At 53.5% G+C, this 22,419-nt stretch overlaps 1 protein-coding gene and 1 long non-coding RNA gene across 3 annotated transcripts in view; one reads left to right on the forward strand and one right to left on the reverse strand.

Annotated features, from left to right (window-relative positions):
* Positions 1–1,241: 1,241 nt before the first annotated feature.
* The window catches only part of LOC140386504 (high affinity cGMP-specific 3',5'-cyclic phosphodiesterase 9A-like), a 111,741-nt gene continuing 90,563 nt past the window's right edge, over positions 1,242–22,419 (reverse strand). Inside the window, exons 14-17 of one of the 2 annotated variants that reach the window (XM_072468897.1) lie at positions 21,791–21,904; positions 13,149–13,253; positions 10,733–10,861; positions 1,242–2,256 (exon numbers count right to left, since the gene is read on the reverse strand). In XM_072468897.1, the coding sequence (XP_072324998.1) occupies positions 2,122–2,256; positions 10,733–10,861; positions 13,149–13,253; positions 21,791–21,904 (483 nt within the window). In that variant the 3' untranslated portion in view covers positions 1,242–2,121. The remainder of the gene's footprint in view (positions 2,257–10,732; positions 10,862–13,148; positions 13,254–21,790; positions 21,905–22,419) is intronic. The other variant, XM_072468898.1, reaches the window with a different exon arrangement.
* LOC140386505 (uncharacterized) lies at positions 2,120–14,317 on the forward strand. The gene is made up of 2 exons (XR_011933627.1): positions 2,120–2,276; positions 13,429–14,317. It is a non-coding gene; the product is annotated as an uncharacterized lncRNA (long non-coding RNA).

Genomic DNA, 22,419 nt, shown 5'->3' on the forward strand with positions numbered 1-22,419 from the left:
GGCCAATCCACCTGACCTGCACGTCTTTGGATTATTCACAGATTTGCAGCAGTTACAATGGGTGTCATCTTTAAAAGATGGAGACAGGACGGGAGAGGGGTCACTGACAGTTAGGAACTTCGACACGTATGGCAAACTAGCAACGTTAGAGGAGCTGTCGGCGAGGCTGCAACTGCCCAAAGGGAATGAACTACAACATTTACAAATCAAAAACGTCCTCCGTAAAGAAGCAATAACATACCCACGGATGCCGGGACACTCACTAATAGAGGAGCTGTTGGACCTGGGTGACTTAGGAATGGAGAACTGCAGGGATCTGTATGGACGATTGTTTGAAGAGGCACACTCCCCACTGGACAAGACAAGGAAAAAAATGGAAGGAAGAACTAGGGACAGAAATAAGGTGCGGACTCTGGAGCGAACGGCAAACTCCACCTCCGCATGTGCAAGACTAAGCCCAATGCAACTGAAAGTGGTGCACAGAGCATCTAACCAGAACCCCACTGAGCAGGAGATGGAGGACACATGTGAACGGTGCCAAGGCGGCCCGGCCAACCACACCCACATGTTCTGGGTATGTCCCTGACGTGCTGTGTTCTGGACAGCCTTGAGTTACAGGTGTCGCATCACCTGTAATGTCAATGTCCAAGGTTGTGGGGGTGAGAGTGGAGCCAAGCCAGAAAGTGGCGGTCTTCGGGGCCAGAATACTTCATGTGCAGGGGGGACTGATGCCCTTGCCTTTTCCACGCTAATCACCCACCGGAGAATCCTGCTCGGTTGGCGGTCAGCAGCACCACCCAAAGCTGCAGACTGGCTGTCCGACCTGTCAGAATTTCTACCAATAGGGAAAATCAAATTCGCCATCCGGGGGTTGGAAGAGGGCTACCACAAGACGTGAAAGCCACTGACCAACTTGTTCCAAGACCTGTTTGTAGCCAACAGAGCTGTAGGGCTGGGGTTGGGGGTGTGTGTGTGGGGGGGGGAGGGGGGGGGGGGGGGAGCACAGGCGAGCCACTGACAGCAAAGATACAGGAGAGGTAAGGGGGAGGGGGGTAAAAACACACAAGAAGATCGTGAAACACAAGGGGCACAGCCAACAGGGTGGCAGACCCAAGGGCAAAAGGAGGAGCAGAGGGAGTAGGAACAAGCTAGGGCCAACAGCTGGCAGGGCAGCAGAGGCAGACCGACCAAATAAGGACCACGGCCACCGAAGGAAGCTGAAGCAGGAAAATGCAAATATGTACAGCAAACTTCGCCTGTTTGTACTCAGGCTGACTTTTTAATTTTCTCTCTTGTATAAACCAGAACTACATCCTGATTGCCTTTGTAAAATACTACACCATATCATGGAATTTACCGTGCAGAAAGAGGCCATTCGGCCCATCGAGTCTGCACCAGCTCTACTAAACCCACGCCTACACCCTACCCCCATTAACCCAGTAACCCAACCTCACCTTTTGGACACTAAGGGGCAATTCAGCATGACCAATCCACCTACCCTGCACATCTTTGGACTGTGGAAGGAAACCGGAGCACCCGGAGGAAACCCACGCAGACACGGGGAGAATGTGCAAACTCCAGACACACAGTCAACCGAGGCCGAAATTGAACCTGGGTCTGTGGAGTTGTGAGGCAGCAGTGCTAACCGCTGTGCCACAGTGCTGCCCAATGCGGATATGACACCTGTAACTCAACATTCAAATAAAAATATGCAATATGAAATGTGAAAATCAATAAAAATATATGTTTTTAAATAATGAATGGTGGAGCAGGTTCGAAGGGCCGAATGGCCTCCTCCTGATTCTATTTTCGATGAATGTTTCTATGTACAGGGCAGATCACAGCCTTTTGGGCTAATTCATTGACCACCAGTCAAATCAATCAAACCGAGTCCCAACCCCATCTCTCTGTCACTGATGCCAGCCAGTCTGCAGCTTCTAGTTTAAACCAGCTCAGCCGTCCGGATTCTTCCTGCTTGATTTAAAGATGCAGGCTTCCTGCCTTAAAGACAGAGGTCCAATAATCGTCCATGGATCAAAAATGTAAAGGCAAAAATAAAAGAAAGGGGCAATAATGTAAGTAACAGGAAGGACCCTGACAGACAATTTACTGGATTGAGAATCACGCCACTCTAGTCCGTGGGCTGAAGTCCGTCATTACTTCATTCATGGCGTCTTCGGATTGCTTCAGTTCCTCATATCGATCTCTGGATTCCCTCAAAGGTTGAAGCATCACCTCATTGAGCTGTGTGAATAACTGAAATGAAAAAACAGCAGGTGGGTTAGTCATCATTTCCACCCCCCCCCCCCACTTTGATATTCCTCTCGGAAACCAGGAGCATATCGAACCACATCGGGATAAAAAAGCATTGCAAACCTTCCATCGCCTTCTGCGAGCACATTTTCCAGGAAACTGCGACCACGACTCGCATCAGATATATTCGGGACAGGCGCAAAAACTCAGGCAGAGAGGGGGCATTTTAAGAGCGTCTAGTAGGAGGAGAGACAGAGAGAGTGGGGGTGGGGGGGGGGGGGGGGGGGGGGGGGGGGGGGGGGGGGGGGGGGGGGGGGGGGGAAGAAGCGAAAGAGACAACGGGAGAGAAAGAGATATAGACAGCAAGAGTGGGAGGCGGAGAGGCTTAAGCAGCAAATACCAGAGCTGAGGGCCCCCCCAGGCAGCTGGGAACACGGCCGTCAATTATGGAGCAATGGGAATTGGGGGGATGGTCAAGAGGCCGGAATTGGAAGAGCGCAGAGATCTCAGAGGGTTGTGGAGCCTGGAGGAGGTTAAAGAGATAGGGAGGGTTTAGGGCTAACCCTCTGACAGTGCAGCACTCCTTTAGTACCAACTCTCTGACAGTATGGCGCTTCCCTCAGTACTAACCCTCTAACAATGCAGCACTCCCTTTGTCCTAACCCTCTGACAGTGCAGAACTTCTTTAGTACTCACCCTCGGAGTGTGCAGTGCCCCCGAAGTACTTGGTGGTGTTGCAGGAGGTTGAGAATTTTCTCCCGCATTGAGTGGGCTTTTGGGGGTTGAAAGTGCCTAAATTTGAGCTTCTAGGAGGTGAGCCACCTTTCGTGCATCAGCTCAGCACATACCCATCACCGGAAGTCCCACTGGGCGCACTCCCTCAGTACTGCCTCTCCCGCTGATATATGGATCCATGCAGCGCTTTTGTTTTTATTCATTCATGGACCTGGATGTTGCAGGCTGTGCCAGCATTTATTGCTCATCCGTAATTGCCCTTGAGGCGACAGTTAAGAGTCAACCACAATGCTGTGGGTCTGGAGTCTTGGGCGAAATTCTCCGTTATCGGCGGAAACTCCGCCGATCGGCGCAAAAAACGGCGCAAATCCCACTTGCGTCACGTCATAAAAATGGGCCGATAGTCTGCGGCCCGAAATGGGCTAGCAGCGACGTAACGGGATCCGCGCTTGCGCAGTGGTTCACGCCGTGCAGCGTCATACGCGCTGCACGGCGTGACGGCTCATAAGGCCGCGCAGCTCCCCCCCCCACCCGACCGGAACAGCCGACCGCAACACCCGACTTGATGGCCGGCCGTCGCTCAGCCCCCGAGGTTCGAGTCACGCGATGTGGAGGCGCTCCTGGATGCGGTGGAGCAGAGGAGGGACGCCCTGTATCCCGGGCACGGCCGCAGAGTTGCCCCACGCCACAGCCGGCGTCTGTGGAGGGAGGTGGCAGAGGCCGTCACCCCGCTGTGGCCCTGACACCACGGACAGGCACCCCAGTGCCACAAGAAGGTGAACGACCTCGTCAGAGCAGGCAGGGTGAGCGTCCCCCATATCCCCCATATCCCCTCCTCCCCCAAATCCCCCCCCTCCCCCATATCCCCCATATCCCCCCCTCCCCCATATCCCCCATATTCCCCCCTCCCCCATATCCCCCCCTCCCCCATATCCCCCATATTCCCCCCCTCCCCCATATCCCCATATCCCCCCTCCCCCATATCCCCCCCTCCCCCATATCCCCCCCTCCCACATATCCACCCTCCCCCATATCCCCCCTCCCCCATATCCCCCATATCCCCCCTCCCCCATATCCCCCCCTCCCCCATATCCCCCCTCCCCCATATCCCCCATATTCCCCCCCTCCCCCATATCCCCCCTCCCCCATATCCCCCCCTCCCCCATATCCCCCATATCCCCCCTCCCCCATATCCCCCCTCCCCCATATCCCCCCCCTCCCACATATCCACCCTCCCCCATATCCCCCCCTCCCCCATATCCCCCCCCATATCCCCCCCTCCCCCATATCCCCCCCCTCCCCCATATCCCCCCTCCCCCATATCCCCCATATTCCCCCCTCCCCCCATATCCCCCCCTCCCCCATATCCCCCTCCCCCATATCCCCATATCCCCCCTCCCCCATATCCCCCCTCCCACATATCCCCCATATCCCCCCTCCCCCATATCCCCCATATCCCCCCCTCCCCCATATCCCCCCTCCCCCATATCCCCCCTCCCACATATCCCCCATATTCCCCCCTCCCCCATATCCCCCCTCCCCCATATCCCCCATATCCCCCCTCCCCCATATCCCCCATATCCCCCCCTCCCCCATATCCCCCATATCCCCCCTCCCCCATATCCCCCCTCCCCCATATCCCCCATATCCCCAAGTGAATCCAGCCCTAACCTTAACCTCTGCAATGCACGCGCAACCGATGGCGTGCATTCATATACCTGCCTAACACTGTTGCCTTTTACCCCCTGCCACCACCCCCCCCCCCCCCCCCCCCCAGGAGAAGCGCGCACACAACAATAGGGAGCATGTGAGGACTGGAGGAGGGCCCCGCTGATGAGAGGCCACTGACCGTACACGAGGAAAGGGCCCTGGAACTGGCTGGCGGACCTGACGACCGGGAGGTTGCTGATGCAGAGGTCGGGGCCCCACGAGCAAGTGAGCCACCAACAGCCCGTCCCCATATCCCCCCTCCCCTATATCCCCCTCTCCCCGTATCACCTGATCACTGCCTGATGTCTAACCATGCATGCTTCATTGTGTATCGCAGGACCAAACGTCCAGGCACCCATCCCCGCAGATGCAGACCGCCCGCAGGATGCCCCTCGGAGACCACGGAGACGGAGAGACCCGAACCCTCCAGCATGCGACGCCCGCAGGATGCCCCTCGGGAGACCACGGGAGACGGAGAGACCCGAACCCTCCAGCATGCGACGCCCGCAGGATGCCCCTCGGAGACCACGGGAGACGGAGAGACCTGGAGCAACAGGGAGACGACACCCCCGTCACGTGCGGGAGCGACCACCCAGCGATGAGGGGGGCAGCCACAGGCCCCCGTCACATCCGAGCCAGGACACCACTACCCAGGACACCACTATCCAGGACACCCCTACCCGGGACACCCACTACCCGGGACAGCACTACCCGGGACAGCACTACCCCGGGACAGCACTACCCAGGACACCCCTACCCGGGAAGACGAAATACCGGACAGTGACTCAGAGTGGATGGGTGGAGACGAACCCCCACCCCCAAAGTGCCATGGACTCAGAGTGGGACGAAGAGCACGACACAACGCCACTGCTGTCACCAACACCCTCCACCATCGCAGAAACACTCACCACGGTTGGGCACTTTAGTGATGAGGCGTCTGGTACACTCACTGGTGCGCACAACACAGCCGTCCCGGTACAGCAGGTGGAGGTAGGAGCAGCAGAGGGACCGGGCGGTCGGAGGGCAGCCCAGGCCAAGCGAACATCTGCCGCCCAGATGGATCCCGGGTTCCTGCAGTTACCACACCCACACATAGATCCGATGCAACCACCGACACGGAGACGAGCGAATAGGGTGACGGGTGGCTTGCGGCGGCTGCGGTCGCAGGTGGAGGAGTCCACCCGCGTCCAGGAGCTGGGAGTGGTCCCGGTCATGCGTGCCACCCAGGCTGACACCGCACGGGTGGCGTCCGCGGTGGAGGCAATGGGTGCGACGGTGTCAGACATGGGGAACGGTTTGCGAGGCCTGGGGCCTTCCGTGCAGGCGGCGTCTGTGGCCCAGGAAATGGCTGCCCTCTCACAGGAGGCCATGAGCCAGTGCCAGCGCCAGATGGCAGAGGCGCTCAACGCCATAGCCCAGTCTCAGCAGGCCATGGCCCAGTCTCAGCAGGCCATAGCCCAGTCTCTGCAGGCCATGGCCCAGTCTCTGCAGGCCATGGCCCAGTCTCAGCAGGCCATCGCTGAGGGCATCGGCGCCAGTGGCCATGTGCGAGCTGGCGTCGCACTGTCGCAGACAGGGTTCGACAACCCCCTGGGCTCCATGGCTGCAAACCTGCAGACCCCTGTCGATACCAGCACGGGCCTCCAGGACTGGCAGCGCCAGATGTCGGGGGCGCGTCGGATGGCCAGTCCGTTCGCATCCCCCACCCATGTAGAGGCCTGGGGGCCATCGGGCACCCCGAGGGAGGAGGAGGTGGTGTGGTCCATCCCGGCTCCCTCTGTAGGGGAGGTCCCGGTACACCGCGACACCTCGGACTCCCCCCCTTCCGTCCCAGGTGCATCGGGTGGGCAACGGGCAGGACAGGCTGGCAGCTCGCCATCCCAGTCGCCCGGGCCGCAGCCTGGCCCATCTAGGCCAGGACGCCCCAGGAAACGGCCGCCAAAGGGATCCAGTGTCAGAGGGCAGGAATCACAGGAGTCCACCTCCAGTTCTGCTGTACCGTCTGGGGAACCACGTAGACGTAGTCAAAGGGCCCGTAAGGCCAAACAATTAGACACTGAGTAAGTTGGCACGGGTGCAGGGCACAGATGAGTTTTAGGCGCTAGGGCACGTGCATGAACTCCTTTGGTTATTAAAGTCAATGTTACACCTACCGAAGCTGCCTTTATGCTCTGTCCAAAGTGTGCGGGGGTGTCATGTACGTTGAGCGCAAGTGTGTGTGTGAGGGGTGGTCTTACCTCAGCCCCAGGTGAGTCTGCCCCCTTCCCCCTGGGCCGCCATCAACATCCCCCGGGCAGAGGACGGGACCGTGCGCTGCAGTATCACAGCCGCATGCAGGGATGGTCCGGGTGGATGGTGGTACTGTGGCCATGGGTCAGACATAGTCCAACGATGTAGAGCCAGGAGCTCATCGGAGGCGGGCTGTCATCATTCTCCATGGCCTGCGATAGACACGCGTCCACCCGCAACTGGGTGAGCCCGGCCCGTTGTGCCGCGGGTGGATCGGCAATTGGGAGTGGGGGGGTGGTGTGCATGCGGGTGGGGTGTGTGGGGTTGGGGAGGGGGGTGATGGTGCTGGGTGGATGGATGGGTGGGGGGTGTGGGTGGTCGGCTGTTGTCATGGTGTGCGGTCTGTGGCCATACTACCCGATTCCCACGCCCATCTAGTCAGTGAAGCGGGCGTCTATCAGTCTGTCCCGTGCCCGCTGGGCCAGCCGGTAACGGTGGACAGCCACCCGTCTGTGTCTACCCCGTCTGCCCTGACCATTGCCCCCATCCCCCTCATCTGGGGAGGACTGGGCCTCTTCCTGCTGCTCCTCCACTCCGCCCTCCTCTGCCTGCGGCACATCGCCCCTCTGCTGGGCTATGTTGTGCAGGACGCAGCACACCACAATGATGCGGCCGACCCTATCTGACCGATACTGGAGGGCGCCCCCAGAGAGGTCCAGGCACCTGAAACGCATCTTCAGCACGCCAAAGCACCTCTCGATCACTCCCCTTGTCGCTACATGGGCATCATTGTAGCGGTTCTCCGCCTCATTGCGTGGCCTCCGTATAGGCGTCATCAGCCACGATCGCAATGGGTAGCCCCTGTCGCCCAGCAACCAGCCCCTCAGCCGGGGATGGCGTCCCTCGTACATGCCGGGGATGGATGACCGCGACAACACGAATGAGTCGTGTACACTGCCTGGGTAACGGGCGCAGACGTGCAGGATCATCATGCGGTGGTCGCAGACCACCTGTACGTTCATCGAATAGGTCCCCTTCCTATTAGTGAACACGGCCCTGTTATCTGCAGGTGGCCGCACGGCGACGTGCATCCCATCGATCGCGCCCTGGACCATGGGGAACCCGGCAATGGCAGAGAAGCCCACGGCCCGGGCATCTTGGCTGGCCCGGTCCACGGGGAAGCGGATGTAGCGGTGCGCCATGGCATAAAGGGCATCTGTCACTGCCCGGATGCACCGATGCACCGATGTCTGCGATATGCCGGACAGGTCCCCACTCGGTGCCTGGAATGACCCCGTTGCATAAAAGTTCAGGGCCACCGTAACCTTGACGGACACGGGGAGAGGGTGTCCCCCGCCAGTGCCACGCGGTGACAGGTGTGCCAGCAGGTGGCAGATGTGTGCCACGGTTTCCCGGCTCATCCGGAGTCTCCTCCTGCATTCCCGGTCCGTGAGGTCCTGGTATGACTGCCGGGGCCGGTACACACGGGGCGCCCTCGGGTGCCTCCGTTGCCGTGGGGCCGCGACGTCCTCCTCCCCCTCCTCGTCCTGTCGGTCAGGTGTCCCTCCAGCCTGGGCGGCTGCCGCCTGCCCCTCTGCGGCAGCCTGCGCCGCCTCTCTGGCACGCTCCTCCTCCTCCTCCTCCTCCTCCTCCTCCTCATCCAGGGCAACATAGACATGAGCGGCTGCCACCACGGCGGCCAACATCGCTGGATGATCTGAAAACATGACGACCTGGTGGGGGGGAGGGGAACGACGACATGTCATCATTGCCCATATCCCCTCCTCCCCCCAGCCAGGTGGCATGGACCGCATGGGTCCAACTGTTGGAGGCTGGCACCTGGCCAGGTGGACCAACTCATTTGCCCTCCCATCACCCACCCCGGCACGGACCCCCCCCCCCCCAACCTCCACCCCGGCACGGACCCCCTCCACAACCCCCAACCTCCACCCCGGCACGGACCCCCCCCCCCCAACCTCCACCCCGGCACGGACCCCCTCCACAACCCCCAACCTCCACCCCGGCACGGACCCCCTCCACAACCTCCACCCCGGCACGGACCCCCTCCACAACCCCCAACCTCCACCCCAGCACGGACCCCCCCCCCCCAACCTCCACCCCGGCACGGACCCCCTCCACAACCCCCAACCTCCACCCCGGCACGGACCCCCTCCACAACCCCCAACCTCCACCCCGGCACGGACCCCCTCCACAACCTCCACCCCGGCACGGACCCCCTCCACAACCCCCAACCTCCACCCCAGCACGGACCCCCCCCCCCCAACCTCCACCCCGGCACGGACCCCCTCCACAACCCCCAACCTCCACCCCGGCACGGACCCCCTCCACAACCCCCAACCTCCACCCCGGCACGGACCCCCTCCACAACCCCCAACCTCCACCCCAGCACGGACCCCCCCCCCCCCAACCTCCACCCCGGCACGGACCCCCCTCCACAACCCCCAACCTCCACCCCGGCACGGACCCCCTCCACAACCTCCACCCCGGCACGGACCCCCTCCCGGCACTCCCCCGGAGCCCAGCCTACTCTAACCACCCCCCCCCCCCCCCGCCGCACACACACACAAGCCGAGACACACCTCTTCTCAGGCAATCAGTCTGCGGCCACGCCATTTCCTGCCCAGAGCCAACCCCCCAGGCCGTCACTCACCTCCTCGCTGGTCGGCGTGAGCCTGGAGCACCGGGTCACGCCGATGAAAAGGAGGTTTGATTGACGTCGACGTGAACGGTCATCACGTCGACGGGACTTCGGCCCATCCGGAAGGGAGAATATCGGCAGGCCGAAAATCGGCTGCCTTGCGCAGGCCCGTGACATTCTCCGCGGCAGCGGCGCCATTAACGCCCCGCCGACTTTTCTCCCTTCGGAGACTTCGGCGGGGGCGGGGGCGGGATTCACGGCGGCCAACGGCCATTCTCCGACCCGGCGGGGGGTCGGAGAATGACGCCCCTTATGTAGGCCGGAAGAGGCAAGGACAACTGGGGCGAGATTCTCCGACCCTCCGCCGGGTCGGAGAATCGCCGGGGGCTGGCGTGAATCCCGCCCCCGCCGGTTGCCGAAGTCTCCGGCACCGGATATTCGGCGGGGGCGGGAATCACGGCGCGCCGGTTGGCGGACCTCCCCGCTCGATTCTCCGGTCCGGATGGGCCGAAATCCCGCCGATAAATTGCCTGTCCCGCCGGCGTAAATTAAATTACCTACCTTACCGGCGGGACAATGCGGCGCGGGCGGGCTCCGGGGTCCTGGGGGGGGCGCGGGGCGATCTGACCCCGGGGGGTGCCCCCACGGTGGCCTGGCCCGCAATCGGGGCCCACCGATCCGCGGGCGGGCCTGTGCCGTGGGGGCACTCTTTCCCTTCCGCCTCCGCCACGGTCTCCACCATGGCGGAGGTGGAAGAGACTCCCTCCACTGCGCATGCGTGGGAAACTGTCAGCGGCCGCTGACGCTCCCACGCATGCGCCGCCCGGAGATGTCATTTCCGCGCCAGCTGGCGGGGCAACAAAGGCCGTTTCCGCCAGCTGGCGGGGCGGAAATTCCTCCGGCGTCGGCCTAGCCCCTCAATGTTGGGGCTCGGCCCCCAAAGATGCGGAGCATTCCGCACCTTTGGGGCGGCGCGATGCCTGTCTGATTGGCGCCGTTTTGGGTGCCAGTCGGCGGACATCACGCCGTTTCCGGAGAATTTCGCCCCTTATTTCCTTCACTAAAGGAAATTAGTGAACCAGATGGGTTTCTACGACAATCGACAATGGTTTCATGGTCATCATTGGACCTGTTTTCATTATTTACCTTTACCATTGCTTCGAACATGGGAATTAGAATCAATTGGATGAATCCAATTTGTATTTTCGGTTTGGTCACGATGTCTCTGTCCATGAATGTGGACACGGGCAGACCCTCAGATTTCTCTCTCTCACTCTGTAGAAAAAGCACATAAATTACCATAAAGAAGAAGTAATAGTGTGATGGAGCTGTGTTACTGACCCTCTGAGTGCAAGATTCAACTTTCTTTAAACCCTCCTTTCCTATGTCCAATCAATACTGACCACCCGACATTGCTGCACTCCCTCAGCACTGAACCTCCCGACATTCACAGTTGCTAGCACTGTTGTTTCACAGTGCCAGGGTCCCAGGTTCGATTCCCGGCTTGGGTCACTGTCTGCGTGGAGTCTGTACATTCTCCCCTTGTCCGCATGGTTTTCCTCAAACAAGTCCTGAAAGATGTGCTGTTGAGTCAATTGGACATTCTGAATTCTCCCTCAGTGCACCCGAATAGGCGACTGGGGGATTTTCGCCGTATCCTCATTGCAATGTTAATGTAAGCCTACTTGTTACAATGATACAGATTATTATTATATTATTGTTGTAGTACTCCCTCAGTACTGACCTTCTGACAGATGCAGTACTCCCTCAGCACTGACCCTCTGACAGATGCCAAGCTCCTTCAGTAATGACCCTCTGACAATGCAGCACTCCCTCAGCACTGCCCCTCTGACAGTGCAGCACTCCCTCAGTACTGACCGTGTGACAGTGCAGCACTCCCTCAGTACTGACCTTCTGACAGATGCAGTACTCCCTCAGCACTGACCCTCTGACAGATGCCAAGCTCCTTCAGTAATGACCCTCTGACAATGCAGCACTCCCTCAGCACTGCCCCTCTGACAGTGCAGCACTCCCTCAGTACTGACCCTCTGACAGTGCAGCATTCCCTCAGTACTGACCTTCTGACAGTGCAGCACTCCCTCCGTACTGACACTCTGACAGTGCAGCTCTCCCTCAGTACTGACCTTCTGACAGTGTAGCACTCCCTCAGTACTGACCTTCTGACAGTGCAGCACTCCCTCAGTGCTGACCCTCTGACAGATGCAGTACTCCCTCAGCACTGACCCTCTGACAGATGCCAAGCTCCTTCAGTAATGACCCTCTGACAATGCAGCACTCCCTCAGAACTGCCCCTCTGACAGTGCAGCACTCCCTCAGCACTGACCCTCTGACAGTGCAGCATTCCCTCAGTACTGACCTTCTGACAATGCAACATTCCCTCAGCACTGACCCTCTGACAGATGCCAATCTCCTTCAGTAATGACCCTCTGAGACAATTGGACATTCTGAATTCTTCCTTAGTGTACCCGAATAGGCGCCGGAATGTGGACACTGGGGGATTTGCGCCGTATCCTCATTGCAATGTTAATGTAAGCCTACTTGTGACAATGATACAGATTATTATTATATTATTGTTGTAGTACTCCCTCAGCACTGACCTTCTGACAGTGTAGCACTCCCTCAGTACTGACCCTCCCACAGTGCAGCACTCCCTCAGTACTGACCCTCTGACAGATGCCAAGCTCCTTCAGTACTGTCACTGGCGAGTAATTGCTTTGATCATGAAGCTCAAATCCCTGAAATGAGAATCAAACCTACAGCCTTCTGACTCTCAGGTTATGGGCTGTCTGTCTAGAAAAGGACTAATGGGTCCTGTCTCACTCCCTGCCACAAACTGCCTCCTTCCCTGTACAATGCAGCTTTGAAACAGCATACACGATACCTGCTCAACCAGAGTCATCACTTAGTTAGAAATACAAGCAAAGATGGTACCTCTCTCTCAGCAAATCGCAACATTTGTACATACCTCTTATAGTTTTGCTTGGTCAATTCCATAGAATTCCTCCAGCACAGAAGGAGGCCATTCGGCCCATCAAGTCTGCACCAACCCTTTGAAAGAGCATGCTCCCTGGGTCCACTCTCCTGCCCTAATTCCTATAAACCATGTAACCCCACCTAACCGGCACATCTTTGGCCTGTGGGGGGAAACCAGAGAACCCGAAGTAAACCCACGCAGACACGGGAAGAATGTGCAGACTCACACAGACAGTCACCCGAGGCCAGAATCAAACCCGGGTCCCTGGTGCAGTGAGGCAACTGTGTGAACTACTAGGCCACCATGCGGCTGTTCCGTGTTTATTTATGTGAGTCTGGTAACTGATCTATGCTCACTGCGCTTGACTGCTTCAGCCTAGTTAATGGTTCCCTGCAAAGGAAGCAGAGAAGCTGCTCTAAGCCGGGCTGCAGCAGGTTGAGATAGCTGCTATTTTGTGACTGGCGAGACATTTCAAAACTCTTCTCAACACAAACGCTTCGACACTTTGAAAGCCCTCTCATCACTGACCTGTGAGCCAAATGCATAAAATAGACAACGTCCCCATACCTGCATAAAATACTCCTGCAGGAGGCAGTCCACCCAGGGTTCCGAAACCTCCATCGGCCTCACCTCATTTGAGATATCGCAGCATTTTATCAGCATCTGTTTCAACTGATGAAGAAATCTCAGTCAGAGGCGGTGAAGGAGTGACCTTGTAAGATGGAAGTGGAAACATGTTGAGCATCGCGGTCACTGTGTGTGTGTGTGTGGGGGGGGGGGGGGGGATTTGGAGATTGTTCTCTGTAGTGCCACGAGCCTGAGTCTTGATGGCTGTGTTTCCTGCCAGGTCCCAGTACATCTGCACAGAGCTGGAGAGGAACCTGTGATCCGAGGCAGGGAAATCAGTGATGGTAGTGGTCCATGTAGTCACTGAGGGCACAGACAGGACAGGTAAAGAGCTTCTGCTTCGGGAGAACGAGTGAGATAAATGCTGGAATTCCGGATGTATTGTATTATTGGGATTTGGCACATTAAGGGTTAAAAGTCTGGGTTAGAGTGTATTTGACTGCTGCAGTCATGTTTCAAAAGAATCCTAGTTTGAAAGACAACAAAGGTTTTGGGAGCTAGAGGTGCAATTAAACCACCATAAAAACTTTGGTCGAATGCAGTTTTATTTGGATTAAGGGGATTCCCTGTGGAGTTAATTTGACTTCAGCTTTGTAAGATGATGTCATTAATGGGTGGAGCTAAGTTATCAGGCATTTTGCAGAAAGCAGTTCTGATCTGAATGAAGCTGTGACCAGATGTCAAACAGTCTTGTTCCCACTGCAGTTCTGTTAAGAGATTGACAGTCTTCAAAGCAGTGCAGACTTATCTGAGAACAAAGCAGAGCTGAAACAAGCTGAGAAACATCATCTGAAGACATACAGCCAGAGTCTCTGCATGGGTCTGGCAGGAGTCAGATCTTTTTTTTAAAGCAGTGGAACAAGAATGAACTCTCTTTCTCAAAGAACATCTCAGTACAGTGGGTATTCCTGCGTGCTAAAGGTACTGAAAGTGGATTGAGAGCTGAGGTGGATTCTTGTTGTTTGAGCGGGAATAAAAGCAGCAGTTAGGGTTATTATATTCACTGTATTGACCAGCATTGTCTAAGGGATAATTGTAAGATATTTTCTGGTGTGGTGTTCAAGATTTCAATATTCTGACGGTAATAAAGTTTTTTTGAATAAACCATATCCCTAAATTTTTTGTGCAATTACTCCCAAATCGAGGTATCCTTTCCTCATTGTCTTACAAAATCAAAATAAAATAGTAGGGTTTCTGTTCAATATCCTAGCCACTGTTGTGGGCTAGTCTGGGATCATAATAATGAGGAGCTGGACATTAATAGGCAGAACCTCAAATGTAATCATCTCTGGATTTTATTATTTGTTCACGGGATGAGGGCGTCGCCAGCCAGCCCAGCATTTATTGCCCATTCCTAATTGCCCTTTGACCTGAGCGTCTTGCTCGACCGTTCCAGAGGAGCAGGTAGGAGTCAACCCCATCCCAATGGAGTCACATGTAGGTCAGACCAGGACAAGGGTGGCAGATTTCTCTCCATCTTTTGAATTCTTATTGAATTGAAATTTCACCTACTGACAAGGTGGGATTCGAAACTGGGTCCCCAGGGGTTAAAAAGAAAAAATGCTGGAAAAATACTCAGCAGCTCTGACAGCGTCTGTGGAGACAGAATACAGAGTTGACGTTTGGAGTCCGCATGACTCTTCTTCAGAGCTGAAGAGAGGGGGAGGAATGTGATGGATTGCAAAAAGGGGTGGAGCTGTTGGAGAAGAGGTGAAGGTCATCTGATGAGCTGCTCGCTCTGATGAACTGCTCGTGGGAGCTTGGGGAGGTTGAAACAAAGATGTGAGGGTCACGAGACAGCAGGCACGTTATTGGGAGTGTGAAGGGCTGGAGTAGGTGCCGATAGTGGCATACAGGAAAGATGATAGATTGTGTTGATGGGAGAACCAAAGTCCTTACTCAGTGAAAGCAAAACTAAAGAACAAGTGACGGATATCCCAGTGGGGGAGGGGAGGGAGGTGGCGCGGGTTTCGGTTTGGAGCAAAAGATGTTTTGGATAATCGCAGTATTATCCTGGCTCTCAGGTTTACTAGTCTAGCGACCACTCCAATATGCCATCGTCACCCCCACAAGGAGCCATGAGCCGTGAGCAAATTGGATTCGGGTAAGTAAGATTAGAGAGAAGAACGCGCGGCTCAAAGGTCGTTGTGGGATTCAATTTTGGGGCGATGACACTGGGGAAAGGAGGGAGCAGTACAGGTGGGACATTCCACACTTGAACCCGTGCTGGGGTTGCTCTTCCAATGCGTCATAAAACTAGGGAAGTAGAGAGGGCTTTAAACCAACTAGAGGAGTTAAGTGATTACGTAGGGGAAGATGGAGTAAATCAAAGGGAAACGACGAGGCAATAGTTCAAGGTAGTATTAATTCCATTCCATTACGACTCTCTTCCCGCACCTAGTGGCACACTAAGGCAGACTTTTGCCTGTCCCCATAGCCGGTTGTTTGCCGGAACTGGTCACTAGCCTGTTGCCAAGAGCTTAAAACTTGAGGGGGCTCCCTCCCCACCCCCCCCCCCCCCCCCCCCCACATCAAACATAACTAAACAAGAGTCTCTCCTGCCATCACCACCAGCCAAAGGCATGTTTGGAAGGATTTTGCAGGTTGACACACTCAACCTGTTTTGCCTCGTTTCGAATGCACCTTCCCTTGGCCACCAAGCCCTGGGGTGGGACTCGAACCCGGAGTTTCGTGGCTTAGAGGTAGCCCACCAGACCTCCTATTGTGGCAATAAAGGTAATGATAATTGGAGGGCAACTGGAAGGGAGAGTGATTGCAAACCTAAGAGCGAGCCAACAAACAGGGTCAACGTTTACAAAAGCGGGGAGGAGTGGCACATTGGTATGCTCACTGGGCTAATAATCCCCAGACCCAGAGTAAATGCTCTGGAGACCCTGGGCTTAAATCCCACCATGGCAGATGGTGAAGTTTGAATCTTGGAAAAGAAATCTGGAATTAAAAGTCTAACGATGACCATGAAACTGTTGCCGATTGTCGTAAAATAACATCTGGTACACTGAAACCCTCTTTCGGGAATCTGCCGTCTTCACCTTGGTCTGGCCTAAATGTGACTCCAGACCCACAGCACTGTAGTTGACTCTTCATTGCCCCTCTGGAATGGGAAATACTGAATTAAGGGCCCTAAACCACAGGATTCACAGTGGAACAGGTGAAATATCAACTGAAACAGAAAATGATATGCATGACCTGATATCCGTTACAGAGGCAGGTCTACAAGGAAACAAAAATTAGGACCTGAGTATCCAAAGGTACGTGACACTCAGGAAGGACAGGAAGCTGAGAAAAGGTGGTGGGGTAGCTCTGTTAATTAAAGGCAGCATTAGTGCAGCAATGAGAGATGACTTTCTCTCTGAAGATCAAGACACAGAATTAGTTTGGGTGGAACTAAGAAATGGCAAATGGGCAAAAACCATGGGAGTTGTTTATCGGCACAGCAGTGATAATGTAAATCATTGTGTATATATCAGGGAATTAGAGGTGTTTGCAAAAAAGGGTAATGCAATATTCGTGGGGCATTTAAATCTACATGTAGACTGGGTAAATCTAATCACTACTAACATAATGGTGGACAAATTCTTGGAATGTACACAAAATGGTTTTATAGAGCGATATGTTGTGGAACAGGCTATTTCAGATCTAGTAGGTTGAGGACTAATTAATATTCTTCTTGGAAAGGAGCTTTTAGGAAAGAGTGACTATAATATGTAAGTGTGAGGGGGAGGCCTCTCATCCAGAGTCTTGAACCTATACAAAGGAAATTACGAAGACATGAGGGGAAAATTGGGCATGGTAGACTGGGGAGTATTGTTAAAAGACATGATGGTAGACAGGCGAAGGCTAACATTCGAAAGAACAAATACATAGTTTGGAAAGAAAATATATTAGAGTGCAAAAACATTGCAAAGAGAGTGGTCCAACCATGGCTAACAAAATAAATCAAGGATTGTATTCGATCATAGGGAGGGGTGTAGAAAGTTGCCAAAAGAAATGCTGAGCCTGAGAATTGTGAGTTGTGCAAAAGGAACAATGCAAGATATTATTATTGGTAAAATCGGAATGATACGAGAGAAATTGATGGAACTTTGAATAGAGAAATCCCTTGAACCCAATGATCGACATCTCAGAGAAAGAGATTGCTATGGAGGTAGTTGGTGATCATCTTCCAAAATTCTATAGACTCTAGAATGGTTGCTGAAGATTGGAAGGTAGCAAATGTCATGCCACTATTTAAGAAGGGAGAGAGAGAGAAAAGGGGGAAGTATGGAGCTTTTAACCTCACACCAGTAGTAGGAAAGGTGCTAGAGTTTATTCTAAAGGATGTGATAACTAGGCACATAGGAAATAATGGTTGGATTGGGCTGAATCAACATGGGTTTATGAAAAGGGAAGTCATGTTCAAGAAATCTGCTGGGGATTTCTAAGGGAGCAACCAGCAGAATAGATAAGGGAGGACCAGTGGATGTGATGTATTTAGATTTTCAGAAAGCTTTTAATAATGTTTCAGACAAGAGGTTCGTGAACAAAATCAGAGCACATGGGATTGGGGGAATTGTGGATACTGTGGTTGAGAATTGGTCAACGGGGAGAAATCAGAGAGCGGGAGGAAATGGATAATTTTCAAGGTGGCACGGGGTCAGTGCTTGGGCCCCAACTATTCATGATATATCAATGGTTTTGATGTGGGGATTAAATGTAATATTTCCAAGTTCGCGGATGATAAAAGACGAGGTGGGAGTGTGAGATGTGAAAGGCCGAAAGACACTTCAATGGGACTTGCAGAGGCTTAGAGAGTGGGCAAAAAATATTTGCTGATGGAATCCAATCCACTTTGTTAAGAAAAACAGAAATACAGAGTACTTCTTAAATAGGGAGAGGCTGGGAAGTGTTGAAGTTCAAAAGGATCTGGGTGCTCTTGTTCATGCGTCACTGACAACTAACATGCAGATGCAGCGAGTAATCAGGAAGGCAAATGGCACTTTGGTCTTGATTACAGGCAGGTTTGAGTATAGGAGTAACGGAATATTATTGCAATTCAATAGAGTTTTCGTAAGATTGCACCTGGAGCATCGTGCACAGTTTTGGTCCCCTGGCCAAAGGAAAGATATACTTACCACCGAGTGAGCAAAATGAAAGTTAACCGGACAAAACTCTTTGAGGGCTCGACAGGGTAGATTCAGGAAAGGTGTTTCCCCTTGGCTGAGGGGGGAGGCGTCGAGAGTCAAGGGACACAGTCGCAGAATAACAGGCACATCATTTAGGATTGAGATGGGGAGGCATTTCTTCACCCAGAAGGTGGTGAATCTTTGCAATTCACTGACCTAAAGGGGGTTGCAGAGGCGCAGAACGCGAGTATGTTGGAGACTGAGATCGGAGGGTTTCCACAGATTAAAAACACCGATGGGTATGCGGACAGTACAGGAAAACGGTGTGGAAGTAGAGGACCAGGCATGATGTGATTGGATAGATAGTCAGGGAGGAGACTCGAGGGGCTGAATGGCTGACTCATAGAATCATAGATGTTTACAGCATGGAAACAGGCCCTTCGGCCCAACCAGTCCATGCCGCCCAGTTTTTACCATTAAGCTAGTCCCAGTTGCCCGCACTTGGCCCATAACCCTCTATACCCATCTTACCCATGTAACCATCTAAATGCTTTTTGAAAGACACAATTGTACCCGCTTCTACTACTACCTCTGGCAGCCCATTCCAGACACTCACTACCCTCTGAGTGAAGAAATTGCCCCTCTGGGCCCTTCTGAATCTCTCCCCTCTCACCTTAAACCTATGCCCTCTAGTTTTAGACTCCCCTACCTTTGGGAAAAGATGTTGACTATCTACCTTATCTATGCCCCTCATTATTTTATAGACCTCTATAAGATCACCCCTAAGCCTCCTACGCTCCAGGGAAAAAAGTCCCAGTCTATCCAGCCTCTCCTTATAACTCAAACCATCAAGTCCCGGCAACATCCTAGTAAATCTTTTCTGCACTCTTTCTAGTTTAATAATATCCTTTCTATAATAGGGTGACCAGAACTGCACACAGTATTCCAAGTGTGGCCGTACCAATGTCTTGTACAACTTCAACAAGACGTCCCAACTCCTATATTCAATGTTCTGACCAATGAAACCAAGCATGCCGAATGCCTTCTTCACCACCCTGTCCACCTGCGACTCCACCTTCAAGGAGCTATGAACCTGTACTCCTAGATCTCTTTGTTCTATAACTCTCCCCAACGCCATACCATTAACTGAGTAGGTCCTGGCCTGATTCGATCTGCCAAAATGCATCACCTCACATTTATCTAAATTAAACTCCATCTGCCATTCGTCGGCCCACTGGCCTAATTGATCAAGATCCCGTTGCAATCCTAGATAACCTTCTTCACTATCCACTGTGCCACCAATCTTGGTGTCATCTGCAAACTTACTAACCATGCCTCCTAAATTCTCATCCAAATCATTAATATAAATCACAAATAACAGTGGACCCAGCACCGATCCCTGAGGCACACCACTGGTCACAGGCCTCCAGTTTGAAAAACAACCCTCTACAACCACCCTCTGCCTTCTGTTGTCCAGCCAATTTTGAATCCAATTGGCAACCTCACCCTGGATCCCGTGAGCTTTAACCTTCTGCAACAACCTACCATGCGGTACCTTGTCAAAGGCTTTGCTAAAGTCCATGTAGACAACGTCTACTGCACTGCCCTCATCTACCTTCTTGGTCACTCCCTCAAAAAACTCAATCAAATTTGTGAGACATGATTTTCCACGCACAAAGCCATGCTGACTGCCCCGAATCAGTCCTTGCCTCTCTAAATGCTTGTAGATCCTGTCTCTCAGAATACCTTCTAGCAACTTACCTACTACAGACGTTAGGCTCCCGGTCTGTAGTTCCCAGGCTTTTCCCTGCTGCCCTTCTTAAACAAGGGCACAACATTCGCCACTCTCCAATCTTCAGGCACCTCACCTGTGGCTGCCGATGATTCAAATATCTCGGTTAGGGGACCCGCAATTTCCTCCCTAGCCTCCCACAACATCCTGGGATACATTTCATCAGGTCCCGGGGATTTATCTACCTTGATGCGCTTTAAGACTTCCAGCACCTCCTCCTCTGTAATATGCACACTTCTCAAGACATCACTATTTATTTCCCTTAGTTTCCTAACCTCCATGCCTTTCTCCACCGTGAATACCGATGAGAAATATTCATTCAGGATCTCACCCAACTCTTGTGGCTCTGCACATAGATGCCCTTGTTGATCCTTAAGAGGCCCTACTCTGTCCCTAGTTACTCTTTTCCCCTTTATGTATCTGTAGAATCTCTTTGGATTCTCCCTTGCATTATTTGCCAAAGCAATTTCATGTCCCCTTTTTGCCCTCCTGATTTCCCTCTTAACTCTATTTCGACAATCTCTATACTCTTCAAGGGATCTACTTAATCCCAGTTGCTTATGTACGTCATATGCCTCCTTCTTCTTTTTGACCAGAGTCTCAATATCTCGAGTCATCCAGGGTTCCCTACTTCTACCAGCCTTGCCCTTCACTCTAAAGGGAATGTGCTTACCCTGCACCCTGGTTAACACATTTTTAAAAGCCTCCCATTTACCAGCCGTCCCTTTGTCTGCCAATAGTCTCCCCCAATCTACCTCTGCAAGTTCCTGTCTGATACCATCAAAATTGGCCTTGCCCCAATTAAGAATTTTAACTCTTGGGCCAGACCTATCATTCTCCATAGCTATCTTAAAACTAATGGAATTATGGTCACTTGTCCCAAAGTGATCCCTCACTAGCACTTCTATCACTTGCCCTTCCTTATTTCCCAAGACGAGGTCAAGTTTTGCCCCCTCTCTAGTCGGTCCATCCACATACTGAATGAGAAATTCCTCCTGAATACACTCAACAAATTTCCCTTCATCCAAGCCCCTAATGCTATGGCTGTCCCAGTCAATGTTGGGAAAGTTAAAGTCCCCTACTACTACCACCCTATTATACTTGCAGCTATCTGTAATCTCCTTACATATTTGCTCCTCAATTTCCCGCTGACTATTTGGGGGCCTGTAGTACAGTCCTACCAAGGTGATCTCTCCCTTCTTATTTTTCAGTTCCACCCATATAGACTCAGTGGGCGAACCCTCGGATATATCCCCTCTAAGTACTGCCGTGATGTTCTCCCTAATCAAAAACGCCACTCCCCCTCCTCTCTTACCTCCTGTTCTATCCTTTCTATAGCATCTGTACCCCGGAACATTGAGCTGCCAGTCCTGCCCCTCCCTTAGCCATGTTTCAGTCATAGCTATAATATCCCAGTCCCATGTGCCCGTCCATGCCCTGAGTTCATCCGCTTTGCCCGTCAGGCCCCTTGCATTGAAATAAATGCAGTTTAATGTAGACCTCCTGGTCCTTTTTCTCACATTATTATGTTGCAGGCGAGCAGATTTGTGAAACAACAAGAGGTTATTGTTTGAGGTTCAGATGGATGACAGGTGATCCAAATAAAAAGGACAAAATTCTCAGCGGGTTGGACAGGCTCAATGCCAGGAGGCTGCAGCCTCACTTACTGATCGGAGATGATCCCTGTTCTCGTAATCAAAGTTGTCGACACACTGAGTGAATTCCTGCATGATTCCCCCATGAATGGCCATGTCCGTTGCCAGAATCAGCTCAATCATTCCCTAGATCAGGAGAGAGAGCCAGGTATCAGTTGACTCATCACATAAACAGAGAGTCAGAATACGATAAGAGGGTTTGATATGTCAGTGAACTCGGTGGTGTTACACTCAGGTAAAGAGGAACTTTTCCCGTGTCACGGGCTCAAGGGCCTGAATGAGTCTGCACCTATTCCTCTGTACCAGGCTCGAGGGGGTTGAATGGACAATCTCCTGTTCCTCTGTAACAGGCTCGAGTGGCCTGAATGGGCCTCCTCCTGTTCCTCAGTAACAGGCTCGACGGGGTTGAATGGGCCTCCTCCTGTTCCTGTATAACAGGCTCAAGAGGGTTGAAGGGTCTTCCTCCTGTTTCTGTGCAACAGGCTGTAGGAGACTGAAGGGACCTCCACCCGCTCCTGTGGAACAGGCTCAAGGGGACTGAATGTACCTCCTCCTGTATGACACACTCAAGTGGGCTGTATAGGCCTCCTCCTGTGCCTGTGTAACAGGTTCAAGAGGGCTATAGGGTCCTCCTCCTTTTC

The sequence above is a fragment of the Scyliorhinus torazame genome, chromosome 12, assembly GCF_047496885.1.
Source record: "Scyliorhinus torazame isolate Kashiwa2021f chromosome 12, sScyTor2.1, whole genome shotgun sequence".
NCBI classification, from domain to species: Eukaryota; Metazoa; Chordata; class Chondrichthyes; order Carcharhiniformes; family Scyliorhinidae; genus Scyliorhinus; species Scyliorhinus torazame.